The sequence below is a fragment of the Grus americana genome, chromosome Z, assembly GCF_028858705.1.
Source record: "Grus americana isolate bGruAme1 chromosome Z, bGruAme1.mat, whole genome shotgun sequence".
Lineage (NCBI taxonomy): Eukaryota > Metazoa > Chordata > Aves > Gruiformes > Gruidae > Grus > Grus americana.
The window spans coordinates 24,446,926-24,474,520 of NC_072891.1; the positions used below are offsets into that span (position 1 = coordinate 24,446,926).

Below are 27,595 nucleotides of genomic sequence, written 5' to 3' on the forward strand. Positions count from 1 at the left end.
ACTCGCACCAGAGAATTACGGTTCCCATCGTGCCCTGCCGCACAGCCTGTGGCTTCTGGGGGACTACATATCCCAGCGTGCAAAGAGGGAGGCAGTGGCCGTCTCAGAACGCCCACCGAGCACTCGTCCGCCCCGCCCGCCAGCGCCGGAGCGGGAGGCAGTGCGTTCTGGGGGCTGTAGTTTCGCTGGCGCCGAGCCCTGCCGGTGACGAGTTGCATCCTGGGACAGCTGTTTCCCGTCTCGGCGGTATTTACCGCGCCCGGGCTTTGTGTACAGGTTCAGCCCGTCTCTTCCGGAGGAGCGGTTTGCGACATCAGCAGCGTTTTGGCCTGTCTGCACGCCCGTAGGGGTGAAGGCTGGCGCCATGGACGTTAACCAGCCGAAGCAGGAGCACTTGCTGGCTCTGAAAGGTACCGACCGCGCGGCCTGCCGATGCCCAGCCGCCCTCCTAGGCCGCTAGCGCCGCGGCAGCAGCGCCGGTGCTGCCCTCGCCCCTTCCCTACCCTGGAGCCAGCCCTGAGGGGTGAGGCGGGCCGGCCGTCCTGGCCTGGGGCCGAGGCGGCGCGGGCTCCGGGTTGCTGAACCGGTGGTGAAACACCGTGTCCGTTCCGGAGGCGAGGCCGTGTCTTCCCTCCCTTTTAGCAGAAGGTCGAGTAGGGTGCGGCCCGGCAGGAGCGGCTGGCGATCGGGCACAAGGCAGGAGGTGCCCGAGGGTAGAAGGAGGCTGGGGGTGACGGGGGGAGCTATTGTCAGTGACAGATGGCCCTGCACACGAGTGTGCACCTTGCTTGATGGGGCTATTGAGGCTGTTCGATGTGCTTGCATTTTGCACAAGGCTTTCAGCAATTACAAGAAAATATTTTTTTAAAATTTCCTTTCCAGTTCCCAGCTGGCTCGTTTGTTGGTTTTTTCCCCCCTTTAAGGGTTTTTGCCCCTTTGACTTCATGCTTAATGCACAACTACTGTGTTTATGTCCTTAATTCAGGAATCATCAATAGTGAAAATAAAAATGTGGATGTCTCGCATACCTTGCAGAATTAATACCGAAATCAAGAGAGCTCTGTAAGAATTTGATCATTTCTGCTGGTAGTTGGGTACCAGTAAGTCAGCAATCGAAACACTGAAAATCTACCGGAATCTACTTTCACCTTATTTTAATCACCAGACATAATACTTATGTTCTTTTTTTTCTAACTGTGCTTGTTTATAAAATAAATGCTGCTAGTTAAGTAGGAGTAATAAACGATCAAAACCTCAATTCTGCAAGCACTCTAAATCAGTGAGGCTGCTAAGATGGATAAAGTAGTGCAGGCGTGTAGATGATTTCAGAGCTCATCTTCTGTCCATTTGCTAGTTTTAAAACACTCTGGGGGAGAGTTTTTAATGGTGTGTGCATGTCACAGTAAAATTTGTTAACCGTAATTCAAAGATTGACAAGCCCTTTTTCAGAGATGTACACGCACAAAATAAAGCCAAAAACCCGAGAACATCAAACACTATCAGCTGACATTACAAATACATTTTGATAGGAATTAGTTCAGAGCAAAAAGTTTTATGATGGATCATTTTGCTTTTGTAAGAAACAAATAGAATCCTTGGACTTCTATTGAATTTAGTGCAGTGTCTAGGCTGTAGATTTTGCAGAAGTAAGAAAGGTACCAGGGTTTCTTTGCATTGTGACTGTTTTAAACAAAATCTTGGCAGTGTAATGATTAAGCAATCCTAGATTTTATTGATTTTAATATCATTGTATATTGCTGATCTGTGGCAGGGAGCCTGAAATGATTACAAACTTGTTGGGGGCGGGGGGGGACAGGAGGGCAAGAGAGTGTCCGGTATGCTATGTTTCATAGTAGCATTTGCAGCTGTGTCTGTGGTGTGTCCTGTCGTCCATCCCCCATATAATCTTTGTAGAAAAGAAGGCAATGATGTATGAAATTATAAAGTCTTTAAGGACTTAATGAGTCCATTAGTTATTCTAGAAGTCTAATAAATTAATGAATTGCCAAGTCCTTAAGGACTAAAAGGATGGCTGAGAAGCTCTGAGACTAAAACTAAATGCATAGTTCTGATATGAAATGGAAGCAGACAACTTTAATTTGCCTATAGCTCTTCCCTTTTAATCTGTGAGTTTAAAAACTGCTGTACCAGTCAGTACTATTACAGGAAGGGTTTTTGTAACACACATGTCTTCTAGTTGCTTTATATGCCCTGGCTTAAAATGTTGAAGTGCAGGAAGAAAATACTTTGCAAATTTGCCAGACAAATCTTTTTAGGTTTTTTTTTTTTCCCAAAAATAGGCAGTAGTAATTATATGTCTTTTAATATGCATCACAACAGTATAGCAAGAATAACGATAGATGGCAAGTATGAGATGATGACATTAAAAGAATACTCTTGGGAGGGACAGTGTTGAGTAAACCACGTGTGTATGGGTAATGTTCAGCATGTTGAAGTTATGCTGATAGTGATGGAATATAGTCATTAATGTTCAGCCTGGGTAAAATAGAATGTTCTGATATATATCTAGCTTTCTTACTACGTGTTGTAAAATATCCTAGTAATATTTTGGTTTTTTTTAATATGGTAGTATCTTATTTTTTTTATAATACTTCTGCTTTAGGTCCTGTTTTCCACTGAGCTTTTCAGCACGGGGCAAGGAAATTCTTGTAAATAAGATGTTTCAGTCTAGATTTGAGAATCCTAATCAAGAGACTGTTCCTTTTCTAATAACTGGATTCCTACTGTACAAGCATGGAAGTGGTCTTGCATTATCGACCACATCAGAGAGATCTAACAAAACTGCAGAAATTTGCAGAAGCAGCAGTGAAGGAGTTTCCCATTCGTCAGTTACCAAGATTTACACCCTGGTTTCCAAATGATTTATACAGATTTCCCCTCAAACCAAAAAAGCAGCCACCTGTTATTTCTTGTGAGGAAGCAGAAGAATTGAAACAACTTTCTACACCTTCAGAATATGTTACAGGATCTCCTGATTATGACTGCACAAAAAATCTCCTTGAGTTTCAGTCTAATGTGAAACATGGGCAGACTTTAATTCAAGCACAAACTGTTCAGAGACCGATTAACTTGGAGAATCAAGGAGAACCACCACCTAATGGAAAACAAAAATTGAAAAGGTCATGGAGTGTCTCTCTCCCTAGCCCTAAGCTTAAAGAAAAAATTCTTCCTTTATCTCAAGAACTGCAGAATAATTTGGAAAGGCTAAACCTGCATGCATTTTATAGAGCAAAGTGGACAATCGAACAGTCTATTTGTAATAACCAGAATTTGGAGGACATCTGGATAAAAGTGAATAGACTCATCAAGCAGAATGAATTACCATCTTGCAATGCTACTATCCAAAGATCTGTGGGACAGATATGGATTTTCTGTGATATATTATACTGTGAATATGTTAGAAATATTCTTAGGGAAAAGCTAAGCCTTACTGATAAAATGAACTTGCTTGTACATAAATTTGGAATTATATTTAGTTTATGATTGTAAGATAGTTTCGTAATAAAATTGCTCTCTGAAGTACTAGAGTTTTTAAACAGCTTAGAATATACAAACTTTAGAACAACTGATGAATTAACAAGCAGAAAACCACTTAATATTCTTTGCAACAGTTTAACTGTAATAAATATATTTAACTTTGTTTTGCCAGGAGACTTATAAATGGTTCTGTTGAGATTAGTAAGTTTCTCTTTGGCTTACTACTGCATTTTGTAGCTTTTCTCTACCTCAGTGGTCTAAAGGAAAAAAAATTACAAGAAAAATTCCAGACTATTACGGCAAGCTGTGTGAGATAATAAAATTTGTGCTTTGAATCAAGCAAAATACATCCTCACTGTGCTTCTTTGAAACTAGGACAAGGAAAAATATTTTTAAGTGAGATATAATCACTGTAAGGATCTGCAATTTTTTTTGACACTGAGACTTTCAAGATGTGATTATTTCCTGAAAATAGTCTGTGCGGGTTTCTTTAATGAAGGCTTAGCCCTCACATGAAATACAAACTTACTTTCTACTGTATGTATATGCTGTCTTGGTAATGTTATCTGTATTTTCCCAGAAATACTAATGAAAGTTTCAGTGGAAGTTGTGTGCTGAAAAATAGTGAACAACTTAGCATTTGCTGGTTTGACTTTGATATTAAGGTGGTTTTTTTCCCCCTGACGTTTCTGGTCTTTTGTCTCTGTATTGGGGAACAAGAAAGCACTAACTTCAATCTATAGGTCAGGAAATTAAGAAATTAGACATCTACCTGTAAACCTCTATTTGTTGTCATTATGGAAGGTAGAAGTCTCTGAGGTTTTATGGTGATAAACAGTTGAGTTCAGCATGACTTTTTGTCACCTCAAAGAATAAAGTGTTTCAAGGTCATGCTGTCCCTGCTCAATTCAGTGTTTGAAGGGTCAGTAGAGCAGTTAAACTGGGATCAATATGACTGCAAGGGCATGTGTTTTTCTTAGGCACCCCTACTAACGCCAGATAATTTTACTGTAGCTGGAGGTCAAGGCCTGTGGAAAAGGGGGAGAATAAATGGTATTTGTAGATTGTTAGATTATCATTAACACTGATGAAATAAAAGTGCACATAAGCATAATGGTGATCCCTCTGTGTAAAAACTAAATAAAATCCTCTTGGACTTTTACTTACTTTTTTCTTTTGCTGACATTCTTATGTTGGAATAATTATATTATAGGCATTACATATCATTTTTTAGTTAAAAATTAAGGATATTGCTCAGTTTGGATCATTGACATGTATTTCTGAACTTTGAGTGTTAGGGGAGTCATATTGACATTTGGGGTGTTTGTGACATTTAATATTACGTCGTAGCAAAATTGATGTAAAGTGCTGTCTAAAGTAACTGAGGGTCATTATTAGTTTTAAAGCTCATATAGCCAAATTATTTCACTGAAATTATTTTTCTGAGTGTAACACTAATAGCAACAAAGTTTCTTTGTGCACCAACATTTTTAAAGATTTAATGGAGTAGAATGCAGCATGATTTGAGTTTTTCTTAGTGTTGTATCCTGCAAAGATATAATATTTTCTGATATTAGTTTAGTAGTCCCATTAAATATGATAATCTGCATATCTTAGATTTTTATTCCATTCCATTATTTATTTATTTATTGTCTTAAATGTGACTAAACTTGATCTGTAACTGTTCCTTTAGAAACAGTCAGCAAGTATTGGCTTATATGGGCTTACAGTAGAATTGAATAAAATTAGTTAACCACCAATAATACAGTCCCAATATGATTATTTAATACACTATATTGACAGAGCTAAACAAACATCTTACTAAGATTGGTGTCACTATTCAGTGGCAGCTGTCAGCTTTCTGCTGCTTTGGGTTGTCTTGTATGTGAATAATGATACATGCACTGCTAGTTGTGAGCACCTCAGCTGGATAACTGTCATGTAATAAAAAGTGAACACCACATTTGGTTTCTCTGCAGAATTATTACAGTCTTGGATAGCACCAATGTACACGCTGAAATCCAGAATTCCATTTTGAACTGTTCCGGAAATGCTTAGTTCATATGCATGTATAATTCAGTATTCATCTTTGATTTTCAGTGTTGAATTTGGTTTTTCATCTACTCTGTTTTGGATATTTTGGGACTCTTTATTTACCTTGTGATTCTCAATCTTCAGAGGTCATGTTTTTCATCCTTTCACTATAGCAAAGAGAATGTATTGCCTTTTTATATGTGAAAACTAATTTATTTTGTGTTGATGCTAACTTGTATAGGTCTGCTGTATAGTAGTGTAACTTCTTGTGAACCAATACAGCCCACTACACCCAAATGTATATCAAAATAATTGAATATTTTACACAACCTGAAGTAGGGATGCTGACCAGACATACAAGATGAACAAAAGTACAATAAAGATAAAAGCACAATACATTTGTCAGTGCAAGGATGTTGATTAACTTATTGCAGTCAAGAAAATACTTTTATTTTTTAGTTTTAGTTTTCAGAAATTATATGATTTTGTTTAAATTTTGAAGAAAAAAATCAGTTATTTTTACATATTCGGTTCAACACCTAAGGTTACAAATACTCCACTTTGTTTCGTGTAAATGTTTTCATGAGAAGTTAAATGCAAGATTAGGGCCATTGGTTTATATGGACAGGGAGGAATTATTTTTAGAAGCAGTATCTTATATCTGTAATACAAATAAAACTCACATAATTTTGAGTATTCTGAGTTAAAATAGCCTTTGAGAATACCACTTTCTTGAAGCAGAGGTTTTTAATAGTGAGATCTCAATGATGTTGATTTTGTCAATATCAATAAAATAGTTTTTAAGTGTGTTCCTGAGGTTTTTGTGATGATTCTGCTTGTTTGAGTTTAAAGTTTGTGACTAAAAGAAAAAGTGGTTGTATAAATCAGGCTTTTTAGACTCATAACTATCTTGCCTGTGTTTTACTCTGATTAGAGTGTAAATGCAATTCCTGATAGGCTGCAGTTTGACTGAAAGGGTCTCCATACTAGTCATCCTGTCCCATCCTAGAGCAACCAGGATCACAGAACAGGTGCTTAGCCTACAAAGTCCACAAAAATGAAACTGTTACAGTTCTCCTGAAGTCCACAAAGCACGTAACACTGTAACAAATGTAAGACCTTTAGCACATAAGACTGAAAGTAGTAGATGTTATTGCACCAGGGGAATAAAGCAAGAGGGAGCAATGGCATTGTTTTTGGATCTCAAAGTAGCAGGGAATTTATATATTGAAAAAGGCCAGGTGATCCAAAAAGGTGTTGTTACCCTTTTTCAGGCCAAGATTTGGTGGTTGTGTTTTTTGGTGGAAGGAGAGCAAGACAAAATTATACTGTCAAAAAATAAATTAAAAAATACTTGTTTCATTGACCTGTGGTTTGTTTTCTGATTTTTGCAGTGATGAGGCTAACAAAACCTACTTTATTCACTAATATTCCGGTGACTTGTGAAGAACGGGATTTACCAGGTATGCCTCTTCTACTGACTGATTATTATGTACATATTGCCAGGTTTAAGCAATGTGAGCATCTGAGACTTAGATGTCAGAGGAGCCTTACGACCTTCCATGGACGGTCATCTGAAACAGCAGTATATTTTGTTTGCTAATGGCTATAGGAAAATATCAAGGTGCACTCTGTGACTCTTGACCTACATTTGAAAGCTTGGTGATATTGCAAACATGTGACCTAAAAGCCTGAGCAATTAAGACACAAGGTGGAAGGCAGTTGTGAGAGAAATATGTAATTGTAGAAAGTTTAGTATTACTATTTTCTTTGTCTGGAGAAAATGCCCTGGTAACTAGAACCAACACATGACTGTTCCATGGAAAATTATTTTGCAAGAATAATTGCTTTTGAATTGTGTTATGCTTGGTGTACAGACATAAACTGGAAATCCCTGGATTGTCCCCAATAATAGTTGAAGAAGAAATTAGAAACTAGAAAACAAGTATAAGAAGGAGGCAAGGGAAAGACAAAGCAAAATCCAATAAAAGAGGATTGTGTGGAAATACAAAGCAAGCAGGGGAAGAAAGTAAGTGGGGCTGATTAGTTCTGTTATGTGCTCTGCTTTACTTGGGCAGAATTTCCCTTGAAGTTTGAGCAATGCCTTTGGGATTGTGCCCTTCAGTATGTATACTGAATGATTTATTGGACACAAGTGCCTGGAACTAAGCTATAATTTATAGGCAGGTCTATAGATAATGTATTTCATCCCTAGACAAGTTGGTTGCAAAATAAATATGTCTAAAATAAATTACATCTAAATAAGTCATAACTTAAATTAGACAAAGCTTTACACTTAGCAAATATTTAGATACTAGCCATTTGATATTTCTACAGGTAATCTGTTTAACCAGCTCATGAAAGATGATCCTTCTACTGTAAAGGGAGCAGAAACTTTGATGCTAGGAGAAATGCTGACTTTGCCTCAAAATTTTGGGTAAGAATGAATTACTATAACTGTAACATGCAAGGTTTAGGATTCATTTAAGGATATGTTTTACTTTTCTTTCTTTTTGAACATCATTGTTATGCAATGAGATGTTAAATCATTTTAAAAATATGTGGCTTGATTTATAATGTGGCATAATATATAAATGTGTGCTGCCTGATGTTCCTTGTTTGTAGCCTGACTGAATGTAATAAGGATTGAAAGTTGAAAGAAATTTGCAACTGTAAGTGAATTTCTGAGATAATGCACTACTATAAACCACATCTTGTACTAACAGAGTTTACTACAGTGATTTTTGTGACTACTGTAAGCCATCTTATTCTAGGAAAAAAATTCTGATTTGTTTATTCTTTTTTGAAGTTGTTCCTCTTAGAAGGATGACATTTAGAAGTATGAGTGTGAAAATGCCAACAGACTTGTAGGATTTGATCTGGCAAATGTGTGTGTGCACATGTGTGTATATGTATATTTTGAATTAGAAATTAAAGGGGTTTCTGTGAAATTTCTGTATTTTTTGAAAATAACTGTTACTAAACATATCTTATTTTTATTTTTTTAAACACAGAAATATATTTCTGGGAGAGACGTTTTCCAGTTATATTAGTGTACACAATGATAGTAATCAAGTTGTCAAGGACATACTGGTGAAGGTATGTGAAGATAAATCTATTACTGAGTGTATAAAAAAAATAGAATATGTTGAATATGTTTTCTGACAATATCTTGTATGTTTAATGCTAATGTATAAACTTCAGGAAAAGTCTGTCACTTTTTCCAATTTCCAGATATATTTTCTAGATTGGAAACAATAAGACATAAAAATAGAAATGATGATAGAAATATTTAAAGATTAAAATGAAAAACTAGGATTGTATTAAAAAAAGGATATGTTATAAAGCTTCTCTGGAGAATTGGTGTAGCAAAACTTCCACAGCTAAAAAATTTGAATTATATTTGTTTACTTGCACTTTCAATGAGGTTATCAAAGCATGTCTCTAAAGCATGCCTTAACTTGTATTTTGTTTGTTTGAAATGAGTTGTTCTCTAGTGCATTGTCTTCTGCATTTTCTGCTGAACAAATAATACATTGAGAATAGAAATTCCAGAAGTCATTGTTGAACTCAATGTAAAAAGTAAATAAAGATTTTATAAGCTGCATGTTAAAGGATTGGACTGTTTATATATATACGTACTTAAGTTATTTTTCTCTAGATTGCCTTAAGCAGCTGCAGTTCTAGCCAATACTTTGTTTTTCTGTCCCCAGGCTGATCTTCAGACAAGTTCTCAGCGCTTGAATCTTTCAGCTTCTAGTGCTGCAGTGGCAGAACTTAAACCTGACTGTTGCATTGATGATGTGATCCATCATGAAGTAAAGGAGATAGGAACACACATGTAGAGTTTTAAATTTCTCTATTATTAAATGAGCTTAAATGAAACTGCAGCACATTCATGCTATACTGTTGCTGCTTTGATACAGGCAAAAAAATGAAAGTAATTCAAAATTTTTTTTAAAAATTGTTTCTTTCAGCTTAGTTTGTGCAGTAAGCTACACTACTCAGACAGGAGAGAAGATGTACTTCAGAAAGTTCTTCAAATTTCAGGTATTGCATGAAGCATTCTACTCTACTATTAATAAGGGGGTGAATCTGAACAATCAATTTTAAAACATTTGATACTTCAAAAGCACTTTTACATACTAAAAATCTGTTTGACTTATAACAGTGAACTGATAAAAACCATCACTTCAAACTTCACATGAACTGATGGTTAAACATTTCTGAAATAATGTTTATTACATTTTATAATTTTTATTCACTTATCGAGAAAGAAAAATGTTTAAAAACCTTTTTATAGCAGTCAGCTTTATGATTATTTTTAAACAGTAGTATTCATTCTGACTTTGACACATCTAACCTTTGAGTTTAAATTGTAAAATTCTGATTTTTCTTTGTAAAAATTGTAAAATCAGATTTTTCTTTTAAAATTGGAACTCAGTGGTTTGTTTTTTAAAGGAAACTAAGCAGTCTAATATGTTATATCTGACTAATAGCCACAGAAGTAATTGATAGAGTTGAAACCTTTTGTTCCACTCCACAAAGACTTGAGATTAGAGTAACTGAGGAAAGCAGAAAATTAGTTATCTGTGGACTGAAGGTACCAGTACCTGAAGGGGGCCTACAGGAAAGATGGTGAGGGACTGTTTATCAGGGAGTGTAGTGACAGGACAAGGGGTAATGGGTTTAAGCTGAAGGAGGGTCGATTTAGATTAGATGTTAGGAAGAAATTCTTTACTGTGAGGGTGGTGAGGCACTGGAACAGGTTGCCCAGAGAGGTTGTGGAGGCCCCATCCCTGGTAGCGTTCAAGACCAGGTTGGATGGGGCTTTGGGCAACCTGGTCCAGTGGAGGGTGTCCCTGCCCATGGCAGGGGGGTTGGAACTAGATGGTGTTTGAGGTCTCTTCCAACCCAAACCATTCTATGATTTTATGACTGGTGCTGGCAGGAAAGAGTATGTTTCAGCTGTGTATTTAATGGATGTTTATTTTGTAGAGAAATATGCTGAGACTTGGTTAACTGTGGGCTCTTTCCCATAGAATGGAGGATTAAGCAACATGCTTTTATCCCCCTTCTCGACTTCTCCATTCTTTGTCCTCCAGGAGTTCAGAATTCTGTCCCCTCTGTTCCCCCTAGGCTTTCTCTGGTCACTAACGTATACGTTTGCAGGCTTCCAGTTCTCATCTCCTCTCCCTTCCCTACCCCTGTTCCTGCCAGAGCCTTGTTCAAGATGTCCATTTGTCACCTTTAGATTTGATATGGAAACTCAGTTGTGTACATTTTTCAGGCGTCTACATGCTTATTGTAATTTCTAGACTTTTTAACTGAATCCAACACAGGCAACTTTAATGTCAAAATAGCTAAGGCCAGCTATCTGTCAAATTTGAAGTTCTTCCTTCATAGAAGGAAGCATAAGAGCTTCTCAGAAAGTATATGTACACTTTAACATCATTCTATAAATATTCTCTGATTCATTATGAGAAAAACACTTCACTGAGCAATTGTGGTTGTTATTTTTTAAACTTGACATGGAGACACCAGCTAGAGAACAAACAAAAAGAAATGTTACAGAAAATTGAACAATATTTTTACAATGGGAATTGATGGCTGCTAGTGATTGAGGTCCCACTAGCTATTTTATAACAAAGAACATTTTCTCTTTGACAGATTCTCAACATCTAAAAGTTATGTTTTCTGCGATCTTTTAAGTTGAACTGATGTTACAGTTGGTTTTAAACAGCTGCTTTTTTCAACCATTATATGCTCAATACTGATCAATAGTGCCATTTTGTTCCAAAACGTTCTCTGAGTAATTAACACCATTATGTTTATAGAGAAGGAATGATTCTTTCTAGGGTTTGGGATGTGTGTGTTTGTGAACCTCACTATAATGATTTGATTTTTACTGGAAATGCCACTCGAAATTTACTGGACAGAATGGAAAGACTGTTTATCAGAAAGAGAGAAAACATCAGCATTTAGGGAAATTAATAAGAAGCTCACTGAAGCAAAATATTTGACGAAAAAACCCACTCGACCAACAAACACCTAAGTTAAAATTTTGCCTTTTTTCTGACTAGAGAGAGATAGTTATGATTACTTGAAAGATTTGAACATTGTGCCTGTTACAATGCAGAAATCTCTGTGAAGACTACTTTTTGATCTTGAATTCTTCAGGGCTAAAAAAATTGTTCACAACTTTGAACTTTAAGTGTCTGTCAGTATACTTATATATAAACAAAAGAAAATTTTCCCTGTGTAAAGGGAAATAAATGTCTTCAGTAAGATAATTTAAATTTGTTTCCTTATGAGTATGATAGAAGATTATTTCTTTTAGTTACATCAATGTACATCACTTCATATTTGATTGTGCTAACTGTAGTGGCTTTATGTACAAAATTCAAGCACTTAACCAATACTTTATTATCACCTTTTATGTCATCAAATTGTTTTCTTTTGCTGATTTAATCTCATGCAGTTAAAATGGTTTATTGACTTTTTTGATTTCTTGTAATAGTTGCATTTTCAAGAAGGAAGTGAAGCCTAGTAATGGTCTGTTGCTTAAGCTAATCATGTGAATAGTTCTCCATTTAATTTATTTTTAGAGAAGCCTGCAGAACACTGAAGGACTTGTAAATATTACATGGTGCTTGCTCGCTCCTGAAATCAAATGCAGACCACTTCAGGATACAAGATGGATATAATCTTATTTTAAAGATTTAGATCTTAGTGCACTGGATTTGTCTGGTTTCATAAGAAGCTGGTGCTTAGGTGGAGAAGTATTTGTTTGCAGTCTGAGAAAACTGCTTAAAAGTAGCAAAGCAGTCAAGTGTGCAAATAAGAAGCAGCAAGTGTATACTCTGAATAGTGAAATTTTAGCTGAGTTGATTGTATCATATATTCCATTATGCACCTGTTCTGTGTAAGATCAAAAAGAAAAATAACACTTTATTAAAGATTCTAGCACTTATGAACAGTTCATGCTGAATTGGTTATCGTGAGAAACCAATTATCAATCTTTTTTCCATTTCATTCAGGTTCTTAAACCACTAGATGTGAAAACCAAATTCTACAATGCTGAGGTAAGTGGGAGCTGTGTGTATTTGTATTTGGATTTGTTTTGGTGTGCTGTATTTATACTTCACATTAGGTGGTTAGATTAAATTCAGAGAGCTTCTTAAGTACACATGTTTCTGAGAAAGATTATGGGTTCTAAAGGAAAAACAATAGATGGTGGGTTTATATCATTTAGTTTAAAAGTAGATATACTTTTGATGAAGGAGGGAAGGAGATGTTAACTAAGGTAGACATGTCAAGACCTTAATGCAATTGACTGATGATTTTGCATATTTTCCACTTTCCCATGAGCTCAAATACTTTCAGTTATTGCTTGTATATTTAGGCTGATGGAGTACTTACTGTAAGGGAAATTAATTGTTCACAAAGCAGATAATAATTTACTAGATTGGGGAAATTTAAATTTAAATAATTGAATAGAGGGGTCATATTTACATTGGCAAAACTTCAAGAATTTATTTTTTAGGTTTGTGGCAGTTATACCAGTGCTTCAAAACTTAATGATGCTATATATGCCTTATATATTTATTTGGACTTACTTAGGCATTTGTCTTTGGCTACTTATGGGAAGAATTTTAACTGAAGATGACACAGATAGTGGAAACTCCTACAAATTACATACAGCGTTCTTTTTGTAGATATTTCCTGTATTATATAGGTCTGTTGTAGAGCATAAACTTCCACAATATCTCGTTACGTAGGAAGTTAGGACATTTGTTTCCATCATTATCACTTACCTGCTTTGTGATAGTGAGCAAGTAGCTTAATTTTGTATGGTATTCTGTATCAGTTGTATGAAGTTCAGACTGATACTTGCAAAGTACTTTGAGAGCTTCCATTATGAGTATTAAACCTTTTCCATAACCCCTGAAATGTGGTCAACTATTACACTGCTAGTCATTTGGTGGAAAACCTTCATTAGTATTCTTAAACAGTTTGTTTGAAATAGTTTAAAAGAGATAGACTGAAGTTGAGGGTGTTGCAGTGACTAGTAGAAAAAAGACCAAAGTGACAGTGAGAGGAGAAGAAAATATATAGAATTTGGCAATTTGAAAAAAACCACTTGTTTTTAGCTAAGTAGAAGATCTTTTGCTCTCCTGTTTGTTCTTAACTAAGCAGATATGTGCTATGAATTTGCATGTAGAAAAGCAGAGACTCTCCAAATCTATTGTTCTAACTATCTCCATCATACTCACACCCGGGGCTCATCATCCAAGATTATGGCTATAAAGGTGTGAAAGGTATATTTCTTTCCCTTCCTGACAGTATCAATAAATAAAACAGAAGGGAGAAATAACAGATAAGAATTTCTGCTCTACAAATGAGGATTCCAGATGCAAAGATCTGTCTTGTTCAGAATTCTGCAGGAAACTTTCCATAAAGATTTTCTCTGCTGTGAATTAATAGCACATAAATTGAGACATTTAATATTTGTGGATGATATTAACTGGCCAATTTTAATTTGCCTAGCAAACTGATATAGTACCATTCAGATTTCATTTCTGAAAGTATATAAAGTGCTGCTATGTGTTGTGACCACAGAAGTCAAATAAAATCTAAAATCTTAGAAATAAGTCTTTGATAATACATTGCTGTCAAAGCACCAAGACCTTCATCCTGAATATTAAGAAAAACTACTATCCTTGGGAGCTGGGGAGAAAAAAAAAGTATATATGTTGGTTATTAGTTGACTAAAGGTCTTTGAAGGTTGGCTAACCAGTTGAACTGTTACCATTAATATTACAATGTGATGCTATCTATTCATAAAGTCTGTCACTAAAATTATTTTCTACCAGAAATTATAAACCATAATTTCACTTTTTCTAAGACAAGGAATGATGCTGAACCTTAATTTTCTTGCTTGTTGCTCATATTGCAGTAGCATCCAAATCAAGTTGATCACTGAAATTCGTGCATAGAACGCATGCCCTGTCGCCCTAACCTGCTGTAATCCTGAGATTTAATTACCTGCCCTGGTCTGTAGAAAGTCTCTCACTGACTTTGGTGTGCCTTGTGAAAGGCTCTGTAAAAAGTTCTGTTCCTGCAAACATGCAGGAGACAAATATGCAGACACTTAAGAAAACAACATTTGCAATTAACACTGGGTTTTTGGAATGATGAATATTCCAAAAAGTTTTTCCTCGTTATCTTATGCCAGATTTTGTTGTAAGCTGCAGTATTGTAGCTTTGCTAATACACATTACCACATTATTTTTATTTTGAGACTTTATATATGTGGCTATTTCAAATTATCTGTAAAATGACAAAGACCGTTTTTCCATTTCATAGACAACCCATTGCATGGATTTTAAATTCAGGACAAACTTTAAACTTGCTCAAAAACTAACTCTCTTTTTTGGGTCAGTTTGTTCTACCATATCTTATCTGTGACTTGTGTACCTTTAGGCTCTACTTTGGATTGGTTCTGAAGCAAAGCTAGTAAACCGTGTAACAGTACTAGCTATAACTTAGTAGAAATGTAGTTGTCATCTTTGTTTGCATCCATTTTTATTTACGTTTCTGTCATACTAATGCTATCTTGTTTAGATGGTGCAAAAAAATGCAGAAATGCATTTTGTTTGAAAGTTAGCCTCCTTTTTCTTTAACATTTAACCCTAATTTCTCTAATGTGTTCTTTTTTATTTTCCCATTAGAGTGACCTCAGTTCTGTGGTAATTTTTATTTATTTTTTTATAAATATGTATGCTTTTAATTGCCTATCTGTCTCTGTGCTTGTTGACATTCTTTTAAAAACATAATGGAAAAGCAATGTTTGTTCTGCATATCACGAATTGATGTTCCCTCATCTTTATATGTGCAGCTAATCATTAAAATGGTTTGCTTGCTCTTTAATACCCATTGTTGAAACTAAAAGTTGATTATTACAGACTCTTGCTTGTGGGGGTCTTCCTATAAAATACCTCATCGAAATTTGACTAGATTCAATATTTGAAAATGGGAGTTAATCCCTTCTAATATTTTCCTGCTTTTGACCTGTAGAAATGTAGGCTTTACTACAGCGGTGCTTGCATAAACTGACAGAACTTTTCATGTCTGGTTGGTGCAGACGGTGGGTTTAAGGAGAGAGCAGCAGCTGGATGTTCTTTTCACTAGCTGGAACTGCACTTTCCAACTTTTAACTGTGTGTAACAGTTGATGAGTTAGTATGATACTTCTGCAGTATGATTTCACTTTAAGGTGTGCCTTGTATTAAAACGAACTGCATTCTTCTGAAGTTCTTAAGGGTATATTTTTTTTAACCCCATGTGATATTAAACCAACTTAGGAATAGCAGAAAAGTAACTTGCTTTTTCATTATGCTGCTTGTTTTTTCTTTTCCCTTTCAAATTAACTTTTTCTAAATTTCTGCCTATGGTTGCTGCATTAAAAACAACTAAAATTTGGGTAAATGGACACTTTGAGCAATGGATTTATGGGATATAAATAGCATCAATTTAAGTAACAGTCAGGTGGTACTAGTAATGATTACTGAGCGCCATGTTTTAGTTGAGGTTATTTCTAGCTCCTTCTGCAAGTGTGAGGTCTGTCTGTAACCAATGGAGCTTGCACAGTTTTCATTATTATATATATGCTGTGATCTGGTTTGTGCTTAACATGTTTATAAGGCACAACAGGTAGTCCAGTACCATTCTGTATTTCTCCTTCTAACACAGTGCATTTTGAAACTGAAAATTTTTGACTATTTTGTCCCACCTTAATTTTGTAATTTACAAGTAAGACTCCATTTGTATAATGAAGTCATTTACACTGATTAAAAACTATAAGCTTTCTTCTACCTTTTGCATAAAATACTTTCTTATTTATCATAATAAAGTACCTAAACTGCTTCATACTGAATTTATAGAATGGAATATTACAGTTGGAAGGTACCTACAAGATCATCTAGTCCAACTGCCTGAATCAATAACTGTCTCGTAAATGAAGATTTGATTCCACCCCCCTTTTTTTTTAATTGGCACTTCTTTGGTTTTGTTTTTCAAATTTCTAGGGGCTCATATTTCTAGTGGACTGAGCCTTCTGTAATTTTTCTATCCTGAGATTTTAAAGCTGCAAAGGAACTTTACTTGCCTGCGACTCCACAGAAGCAGAGAGGCAAACCACCTCTAGTTCCATGTTTTTTCAGCTTCTGAAGTTTAACAGTCTTTCATTCCTGTACTAGAACTGGTCCTTATCTTCAGGTACTAGCTTCATTTAATAGATATGTCTTATAGGATGTTTTGAAGGTAGAGCACCAGTTAAATTGTTGGATGCATATAATATTGGTAACCATTGGCATGATGCAGCTGTGTGAGAGAGGAGGCTGGTTTTTGCTTTTTAGCCAGTACATCAGTGTTTCATAATAATAAAATCTCAGAGCATGTACCTGAACTGTTTTACTTCAGCTAAAGAAACACACACTTATTTTAATTTTTTTTATACAGCTTGATGCACTAGTAATCTGGCATGGCATGTCATTGTGCACTGCAATTCCTTACCATTTATTATGTTTTTTATTTTTTTAATAATTTGGATTAAAACTTGAGTTGCTATTGAGTTGATGAAAGTCTTGGGAAGTGGTGATCTGATGCATTACAAATAAGCAATATCTAGAACATGGTGAAATTATCCCACATCCATTGTTTGGCAAGATATCTGACTAACACTTTTGCTCCTATTTTTACTGGGATTAAGGTTTGTTCTTGCATTAATTACTTTAATTTGATTTGCAGGCATGAACTAAACACATGACTTTATTTTTTTAACAATAGGACTGTCTACTCTTTTTTAATAACTAATCAAATTTTTGTGAACTTGCACTTTTTGTTTTTGTTTTTTTTTCAGACAGATGAAGTATTTCTGGAAGCTCAGATTCAGAATATCATTACCTCTCCGATGTTTATGGAGAAGGTTTCCTTAGAGCCATCTATGATGTACAATGTTGCAGAACTGAACGCAGTTGACGCAGCAGGGGAAAGGTATGTTCACATTTGGGATATCTGACTTTGAAACTCTTTGTATTATGATTTCATGAGATTATTTATGATAAACAACCAATATCCCTCTTTTCTGCTGAGCATGATCACATAGACATGGAATACCCTTTTGGCCAGTTTGGGTCACCTGTCCTGGTTGTGTCCAGTCCCAACTTCTGGTGAAAATTAACTCTGTCCTAGCTGAAACAAGGACATTATCCACCCCTTATTCTATACCATCTATGTCATGCCCACATTGTACTTTCCAGTTAATCATCACCACTTTCCCTGTCTTTGAGATTATATATAAATATACATACACAAATATTATTCCCTTAATCTATAGGCAATCCTTCAAAAATGTCTGAGTTCATTTAGTCCATGATGTTGGGCTCAATCTGTCACAACAGTCTCAGGGCAGGAGACATGGTGTGTGCTGTTGGATTGTTGCATGCTGCATCCGGAGCTCATGGCTGGTATATCTGGTGCAGCCCATGCCCATGGTCTGCATGTTGAAGATGTTGATTTTGAGGAAGTTGCTGGACACCAGTTGCTGAAGCCAGTTCTAGTTCCATCATTGCTGCACTTTGCTTGGTTTCATCAGTTAATCCTTCATTAATTTGGGTGATTCTTACTGTAACACCATCGATGTGGCATATAGCAATTGCAGCAGTGATGACATACAATGGCAGGCTTATTTAGCAATTAACATCATACAATTAAATCATTGGCTATTCTCACCCAAAATCAAATCCCCCTGAGGTACACATCAGACTCCCCCATCCTTGTGCATCACCCACCACGTGCACCCAGGTCCTTGAGCAAAAGCAGTCTCGCAGATGGGTTTGCCTTTGCCTGAAGTAGGGCTAACCCAAACTGTCTTCCCCAGCATATTCTGCATGTGCACTATGGGGACTTTATCCCCTTCTACAGTATGTGGAAGTTTTGACTGGGCGGAGCCAGCTCGATTGGTAGACCCCCTAGTGTTAACTAACCAGGTGGCCTCTGCTGAATGTGTGTCCCAGTGTTTGAGGATCCCACCACCCATTGCTGTCAGTGTAGTCTTTAACAGCCCATTGTATCGTTCGGTTTTCCCAGCGGCTGGTGCACGGTGGGGAATGTGATAACACCCCCTCAGTGCCATGCTCCTTGGCCCAGGTGTCTGTGAGGTTGTTTTGGAAATAAGTCCTGTTGTCTGACTCAGTTCTTCCGGGGGTGCCATGTCACCATAGGACTTGTTTTTCAAGGCCCAGGACAGTGTTCTGGGCAGTGGCATGGGACACAAGGTTTGTTTCCAGCTATCTGGTGGTTGCTTCCACCATTGTACGCACATGACACTTGCCTTGTTGGGTTTGTGGGAGTGTGATGTAATCAATCTGCCCGGCCTCTCTGTATTTATCTTTCAGCCATTGTCCTCCATACCACAGAGGCTTTAACCGCTTGGGTTGCTTGATTGCAGCACGTTTCACATTCATGGGTAACCTGTGCAATAATGTCCATGGCCAAGTCCACCCCTCAGTCACAAGCCCATCTATATGTTGCATCTTTTCCTTGATGGCCTGAGGTGTCATGGGCCCAGCAAGCTATAAATAATTCACTCTTATTTTGCCAGTCCAAATCCACCTGAGCCACTTCAGTCTTAGCACTGCTGGTTGTTCTGATGTTCCTCAGTGGCCCGACTCTTGGGTATGTGGGCATCTACGTGACGTACTTTTACAACCAGTGGCTTCATCTTGCCACAATGGAGCAGCCCAGAGCCAGTTGCTCTGCTTCTATTGCTGTAACCACCCCACAGGGCATTTGTCACCATCCATGAGTCAGTATAGAGGTAGAGCATTGGCCACGTTTCTCAGTCAGTGATGTCTAAAGCCAGCTGGATGGCTTTCACTTCTGCAGACTGGTTCAGTTCACCTTCTCCTTCAGCAGTTTCTGCAATCCCCTTTTATGATTGTTTTGCCTTGCAGATCATATACTCGTGCCTGTAGGGTTGAGGTAGGTTTTCCATCCCACTTCATTTCCTTTCCATCATCACATGATCACCACAGGGTGCCTCATGGTGTGTACCCTCTATGTCTCTTTCTTGCGCAGAGGAACGCTTGCTCCTCATAGCTGAGATACTGGTCCATACAGGCAGGGAGTAGGACATATCCTCTCTGAATTGCTGGGACTCCTGGGACAGTTTCTCCACAGCTGAGATAGGGGAGGAAGAGAGACTTTTTTAGTATTGCCAGCCACTTCATCCACCACTGGTGCCTCTTTGCCTTTCCAGTCCATTACTGCCAGTGACTTGGCATACAATGATGGTGCGCTCTGTACAAACTTCCACCACATGGGTCAGGTACATTGGACTTCATCAGAATCTGTGGGTAACTGCGTGTTGTCCGGGTCATAATAAACCATCTCCTGGACAGCTGATTCCCTCAGGTACTGGATACCTCTCTCCATGGTGGTCTGCTTCCCTGGATGACATGCAACATCTTCACTGAGGGGATATCTTTCCCTCACACCTGACAGAGGTCACCTGCAGAGGCTGGGGGCTTGTGTCTTTTTCCCAATCACCTTGTCAATGTCCCATTCCCCATACAGGGATCCCAGCCGCTTGGCTTCCCTACCCTCTAATTCCAGGCTACTGGCCCTGTTATCCCAGCATTGGAGCAGCCACTTAATGATGTGCTTACCTGGATGGTGGCTGATATCTTTTTGCATACCTCACAGCTCACTGGCAGAAGTTCTTTTGTATATCTCGCAGCTCAGTCAGGTACAGGGATCAGGTGATTACCTCTGGTTCTGCCTCTTCCTCCTGTTCTCATGATCATCCCTGTTCATCGTCATCCTTACTAAGCAAACTGATTTTTTTGTGTATTTCTTCTTGTGTATGGGGGCAACTGATACCAGCACAGGTTGGTTTTTTGGTTCAGCCACAGTGCCTGTTGCTGGGGTTGGGGTAGCCACAGTGCCTGTCAGTCTGTTCTCCCTCTCTTCTCCCTGAGGGTGCTGCATACTATCAAGCACTGTTTGGTAGACACTGGCCAGGGCCCAGCACATTGAGGTAAGTTGTGCCTCTTTGGAATAGCCACAGCATTTTCCTTCCAAATATTCTGTCACTTTATCAGGGTCCTGTAGTTGTTCAGGAGTGAAGTTCCAAACCATTGGAAGTGAGAAGTTCTCTAGATACCTGCCCATGTTCTCCCACATGCCATGCCACCCATGACTATCCAGCCTCAGGGCAGATCTCTGGGTGGTATTCTTAAAAAAAAATTTTGTAACCCTAAACAAGACCGGAAACACTTTCAAGAGATAATAGCAATAGGAGCATGCTGGTTTGAACATCACAAGGATATTCAAAATCTTCAAAAGCTGCTGTGACCAGCCTGAAGAAAAAGGGGAGGTGAAATAGCAGGAGAAAGTATACACACACACCCACACCCCCGCCAGCCTTCCCCATAGATTGGGTGTGATTATTAATCAATTCTGAGACATGTTGTCCGAGGTACGGACGTGACAGCAATGCCACATACAAATACCAGCTTAACCTCATGACCAGTGATGTTATCGTAAGTCGATATCACACAGTACAGCAAAATGAGAATCTGGACCCCTCTCCCAGAGGTGATAAAAAGCGCTGCAGGGAATACATACAGCAAGTACAGGCTTACATACCACGGCCATGTGACAAACTAAACACCATTGTGACCAGCAACTGTTTAAATGGTGTTATAACAACTTTGTTTTAACGTGCTCTGGTCAGATCTGTCGCTATTTCAACCCTTCTTGTCCCACATTGGGTGCCAAAAAGGACTGTTGTGGTTTAGCCCCAGCCAGTAGCTGAGCACCATGCAGCCACTTGGTCACACCGCCCCCTCAAGGGGATGGGGAGGAGAATTGGAAGAAAAAAGTAAAACTGCTGGCTTGGGATAAGGACAGTTTACTGGGACAGCCAAGGGAGAGGAAAACAACAACAAAAGTACTTAGAATATACAGAATGTGTGATACACAATGCAGTTTCTCACTCCATGACTGTACACTCAGACCATCCCAGAGCCACATCACCCCTCCCTGACTGGCCCCCTTTTATGCTGAGCATGATGTCATATGGTATGGAATAGCCCTTTGGCTAGTTTGCGTCAGCTGTCCTGGCTGTGTGCAGTCACAGCTGGTTGTGAAAATTAACTCTATCCCAGCCAAAACCAAGACAACTGGGAAGAAGTAAAGTTACAAGCATTTTTCTTTAAATACTAAGATGCTAGATAATTATAATGTAGCAAAGCACATTTTCACCTCAGTTCTCTCTGGCCCAGATGAATTGTTTTTTTCCCCCTCTTAGTCCTTGATGCTACATAAATTATAGAATTGTTTTCTGCTGTGAAAACACAAAAATAGTCTGTGTTTTGCCATGAATAAAATATCCAGTAAGACTGGTGAGGAATGGGAAAAAGTTTTGGTTCTTAAATCTTCCTAAAAATGACTGTTTAAGCGCCAATGTTGGGTTTTTTTCTTTTAGTGAGTCTACTTTTGGCTCAAGGACTTATTTACAACCTATGGATACACGTCAATACTTATACTGCCTAAAACCAAAGCAAGAATTTGCAGAGAAAGCTGGAGTAATAAAAGGTGTAACAGTGATTGGTAAACTAGATATTGTGTGGAAAACTAATCTGGGTGAACGAGGAAGACTGCAAACTAGCCAGCTACAAAGAATGGTAAGTTTAACTTAAGTATCAGTTTAACTTAGTATCCATTTGTAAGGCAAGTCAATGAACAATTTAATAATGACTTGAAGGAAAAGTTCAAGCTGCTTACTTTCTGGACCTTGTCCTGAATTCACATATTTCTATACATACTTGAGAAAGTTATTTAATACATTTGGTCTGTGAAGTGTGGAAAAACCCAATATTCTGAGGGACTGTAGCTGAACAAAAGTCTTCTTGTTTCTTTTGGTCATGTGAATGGCAACATTTTTTGTTTTCTAGAGGATTTGTTTTCTGGCACATAACATGCCTCTTTCTTTTTTCACATCACTGAACAACATAACTTAATGGATTGTGCATTTGAATTGCCAGAATCAAGTAACCTGTGTAGCAAAACACATTGGTTAGAATAAAATTAACTTCTTGGGTGCCATTTGGCCACAAACTGAAAAGCACTGACAAAAGAACAACTTTATGTATGCCAGCTGTTGACATAAAGTCTGCTCCCTAATTCATACAGATGTTTTAGCTTCTTTGAGTAACAGTTTTTATGTTTAGGATAATACTATTTATCTTTTGTGTTGACAGTTTTGATTGAATCTATTCTATTCTGGTTGATTTATTAATTGTTCATGAATTTTAAATTGTAATTACTAGCTTGCTTAAGTCAGCTGCACAGCCTGTCTACTCTAATGCCTAAACCTGACTTGCATCTTTTGAATTGAGGATGATGTAATATGGGAGAGAAGTAAAAAAGCTTTGACAATTGAATCTTGGCCTGAGTTTACAAAGCTTGTATTGGGGTTTCTGCCTCTGTCTGTTCCCACCGCCCCCATCTTCTAGTAAAGTGAGCAATTCTGTAGGGAAATCACATTGACTTGGAACTAGGCAAGCAAACTTGAATCCTGGTAATCCACAGCGAAGTCACTAAACTTCTCTGTTTTTAATTGAGGTGTTAAGTATCTGTGTAACCCTATCAAATTAGAAACTGCGGGTTTTTTTCTAAACTTAAGTTACTCTTGTTACTTTGAAATTTGTTGTTTGTTTTTCAACTAATAAACTGTCACATTTTAAACTGACCTTTTCTATTATTTCTTTTTAAAGACAGATTTTTTTTTTTTCCCCTTCTTAAATCAGTATTCTCTCACTCTGCATCCCTTCTTGTTGAACCTTTGAGAATTGCACTGAAAACATAGTGGTAATTAACATACACCTCCACACTCCAAGATTAGCTTTTGTCAGCCATCATTGTTTTGTGCTAGTGATTAACAGAGGACCATGAGCTATTCTGTGTACTTTGAGCAACATCTGTCTTTGGAAAAGCAGCAAACAGGTTTTGGTTTTGTTTTGTTTATCCTTTTCAGTTGCAGTGCAACTCCCTTGCGTCTTCCCTCATCTTTTAAGTGCTATCAGATTATTTCATTTCTAGGCTCCTTTTACCTTCCATGATTTTCCTCCTAATCCATTTACTAGCACTATAACCGTTGTTTCCCCAACAGGCCCAGAATTTTACTTGTACTGTGCCTCTCTGCCATTGCTTTGGTTTGGATCAGGAATGCATTTTTTAAATGAGTATGCTAGATCACACCCACATACCATAATTTGGGTGGGGTTTTTTTTTTTGGTGGTCTTGGAATTCACAACTCAGTTATTTTTGGGTGACATTAAGCCAGACAGATGCATGTCCACAGTATGCCGAGGGTGCCCTACCTGCTCACAGGCATTCAATCCAGGACTAGATTAGAACCAGTCCAAAGTTAAAGAACATTGAGTAGCACAAGCAAGGAGTTGTCTAGTTGATTCCCTACTCTGAGCAATTATCTTGTTTTTGGATGACAACTATGTTCCTCCTTTTGGTGTTACTCTAAGGCCTTTACCTCTAGCTATCAGTTATGCAGGTATCTCATTATTAAGGCCAACAGGTATGTGCTGGCTTAGGCCTTCTCATCTGCTCTCATCCTGTCTTGATGTAGTTAATTGCTGCTAAGTTTATTGTATAAAATACTGCTTTTATTGTTGTTTTTTTCTCTTAATATTATCTCTTTTAAAAGAAGAGTCAAATGTTATGGCAAACTACCTATTTAGGAAAATGGGTGTAATTTTTCCGGTGCTGGATAATTACTTCTCTTTCTTGAAAGTTTCCAAACTTATGTTGTTCAACTTGTATGAAACCTCCATTGGCTTGACATCCTTTTGTTCACTCTAATGTTCAATTTAATATGCTTTCTAAAATATAATCTTTCTTCTGTCTGTAATGAACAGTGTATGACTAAAACCTGTTCCCAACCCGTCAGTCACTGGCTTTCTGAACCTCTTCAGGAGTATCTTTTAATCACATTGTAAATGTAACTTTTACTACAGCATCCTTCTATCACCAGAATTGTAACACGCTAATTGTCACAACTAAGCCTTGTCAGACATGACAATTTTTTCCCTTGTCTTTTCCTTACGATCTGTCATTTGTGGGGATTGAAAATTTAAAGCTTTTTATCTGCAGGCTACTATCTTGAGTCAGCCCTGGTTGGTAGTAACTAGGATATTTATCATAGGTTTGTAAGCAGACCATATGAAATGTGTTCAGCTTTTGACAGAATTGGATGGCGTTCATATCATGTGCCTTTCTACTGGTGGCAATTAATTGTTTTCGCAAAGATTTGGAGGACTGAAATGGCAAGAATGAACAATCTCTTATTTCTTAGGATGTGGAATAGTGGTGGGTTTATGCAGGAAAACTATACTTACGTTGTCCATAGTATATCTGTTATCTGCCTAACAGAGAGGTCTTAGAATAAAGCTGATCTTTCGGGAACTGTATGTGGGTATTCAAACTTTAACAATGTGAACTGTCTGAAAGGCTTAGTAATAAAGATCATCCTTGTCTAATGAATTGTTAAACCTATCAAGAAGCTGGTCATCGGTAGTGGGTAGAGCACTGCTGTGATTTGGGTACAAATGAAAAGCACAAAAAGTCAATCTTCTTTCTTCAGATTCTTGTTATTCTAAGTTTGTTGCAGTAAATGAAAACTTGAGTAGTAAGAACTTCAGCTTTACTATACAGCATCTGAGAATATGCATTGTTGTGTCTTCCCAGGCTCCTGGTTATGGCGATGTAAGGCTCTCTTTGGAAACAATACCAGACACCGTAAATTTGGAAGAACCTTTTGACATTACATGTAAAATAACAAATTGCAGGTAATGATGTCATGTGATTGTTGTGCTTTTTCCTGAGTGGGTAAGTTGTGGCTGTCTTTGTTTCATTTTTCAATACGTTCTCCTGAAACAACTCAAACGTGGTCTTTACTATGACTTGCAGCAACACAAAACTACTGGTCTGCTACTTGAAACACATCTTTTGGGTTACAATGATTTTAAAAAACCCAAGGTCTAGTGGAGGGCTTGGAATTCCATGGAACTGGCTGCAATATCATTTAAGATTGAACGTCATACTTAAATCACAAATCATCTTAGTTGTTCTTAGTTTATCTAATAACAAATTTTTTTTAACTACAAGTAATTTTATCAGAATAAATGATGCCATTTCTGTTCAGTCTGATTTTACCACTAGTTCTGCACCATTGCTAGAATGCCTGCTGAACGCTGTCACTGTAGACTTTTGTATGTCTTCATCCATGTTTTGACTTGATTTGTGTTTACACTAGGATCTACAACAGCCCTTTATAAAAGGGTTGCAAGTGTGACATTTAAATAAAGTAATTCTAAATACAAGTTGAAGCTAGGGACTAAAGCATGTATCTAGTCTGCAGGTAGTTCTCATGAAAATCTGGTACTCCATCCAAAATGTGAGCACTGTTATGCTATCCAGTATTGCTAAACGCATGACAGACTGCTCATGTTGGAAAAAGCCACATGCAACTGTGCATCACAGTGCATCTTGCTTGCCACTTTACAAATATTTATAAATGCTTGATTAATAATAACCTGGATAATAAAGTAATCAAGCTTTTACATGTCTGCAGTCCTTGAGTTCTTAGAAAAAGCCCACAGGTTTATTCTTGTTTTTCTATTTCTTCTAGCAGTGAAAGGACTATGGACCTGGTTTTAGAAATGTGCAATACTAACTCCATCCACTGGTGTGGAGTTTCAGGAAGGCAACTTGGAAAGCTGCACCCAAGTTCATCGCTCCATCTTGCACTTACATTGCTGTCTTCAGTGCAGGGATTGCAAGTAAGTCTTTATAGCACAGTTTTGTTATAAAAGAGCTGTTTTATAAGCTTAATAATTATTTCTAATAACTCTTATAAATATTTTCCTTTTCTAGAGTGTCTCTGGCTTAAGACTTACAGACACATTTTTGAAGAGAACATATGAGTACGATGATATTGCACAAGTCTGTGTAGTTTCTTCAGAAGTCAAACAAAACTGAAGAAAAAATTCTGTATTCCTGCTGGGCTCTTTTTCGACCAACTTCTTAATTTTTTTGCAACCGAATCGTATTAAAATGTGTACAAACAAAACCAAATCCCTATGTATCTATAAATGTAACTATGCTTATTTAATTTCTCTGAGCATTTTTGAATATTTTAAATTCAAACAGGCATATGCATTTTATCTACTGAAAATAAAGCCTTTGAAAAAAGTGTAGCTCAGCAAATTATATTGCATTAACATCACCTTGGGGCCGGGAGGGCCGAGATTGATACGAAATAGTAGCACTTTGTACTTTTGTTTTAATTATCTAAATATGTAAACAGTTTTTAAATTGTGGTTCTGATAAACCTGCTTCAATTTGAAGGAACTGGCCTTTTACAGACAAGTTCCTGGAATCCAAACCCCTAAAAGAAAACCTTCAGGGTACCACGTATTTGCATGGTACATGCATAGCCATAAGAACTAGAGCCTGATAAAGGCATGAGATGAGAGAGGGCAGCTGGCACTGTTGATGTGCCAGCTGCTAGAAAGTAGAGCATAAGCCAAAGAATGTGCTGGTTGTTGCTCAGTCTTTGGAAAGAAGCAATACTGCAAATCTGTTCCAATTAGCTGCAGTGTTGTGCAGACCTGTGTGTCCCTGCAATACAGGGCATGCTGTGAACAGGCATGTTACTTCCCAATTAATAGGGAACTCAGAACTAAAATAGCAGAACTCAGGCTTTTTTTTATATAGTTAAACTGATGCAATTTATTTTTCCCATTCCAGAGGCATTTAAGTAGATTTTTAAGAAAATGAGGAGAAAAACCCTGCATGGCTGCCTTAGATCAAGTTCTCCAAAGCACATGCAGGAAGGAATTCAGGATTTGGTTAAACACTGAAAAGTATTTTTACCTAGCTTTGTTTTGACAAAAGATGGCAATATTTTTGGCTGA

General features: G+C 37.5%; 2 protein-coding genes across 5 annotated transcripts; both read left to right on the plus strand.

The window, feature by feature from the left end:
* Positions 1-124: 124 nt before the first annotated feature.
* Positions 125-26,753, plus strand: TRAPPC13 (trafficking protein particle complex subunit 13). Of its 4 annotated transcripts, none has more exons than XM_054810190.1 (13): positions 133-410; positions 6,927-6,995; positions 7,870-7,969; positions 8,547-8,631; positions 9,246-9,373; positions 9,510-9,582; positions 12,573-12,617; positions 15,267-15,284; positions 17,455-17,588; positions 22,087-22,285; positions 25,365-25,465; positions 26,308-26,458; positions 26,553-26,753. In XM_054810190.1, exons 1-13 carry the CDS (start codon positions 365-367, stop codon positions 26,655-26,657), a joined length of 1,254 nt encoding a protein of 417 aa, XP_054666165.1. In that variant the 5' UTR covers positions 133-364; the 3' UTR covers positions 26,658-26,753. The 4 variants fall into 4 exon arrangements, with proteins under 4 accessions (XP_054666169.1, XP_054666165.1, XP_054666167.1 ...); XM_054810192.1 differs by having other exon boundaries at positions 134-410; positions 26,311-26,458; XM_054810194.1 differs by lacking the exon at positions 15,267-15,284 and having other exon boundaries at positions 125-410; positions 26,311-26,458.
* SHLD3 (shieldin complex subunit 3) lies at positions 2,628-6,345 on the plus strand. Its single transcript, XM_054810197.1, has one exon. It carries the CDS (start codon positions 2,755-2,757, stop codon positions 3,502-3,504), a length of 750 nt encoding a protein of 249 aa, XP_054666172.1. The 5' UTR covers positions 2,628-2,754; the 3' UTR covers positions 3,505-6,345.
* Positions 26,754-27,595: the final 842 nt, after the last annotated feature.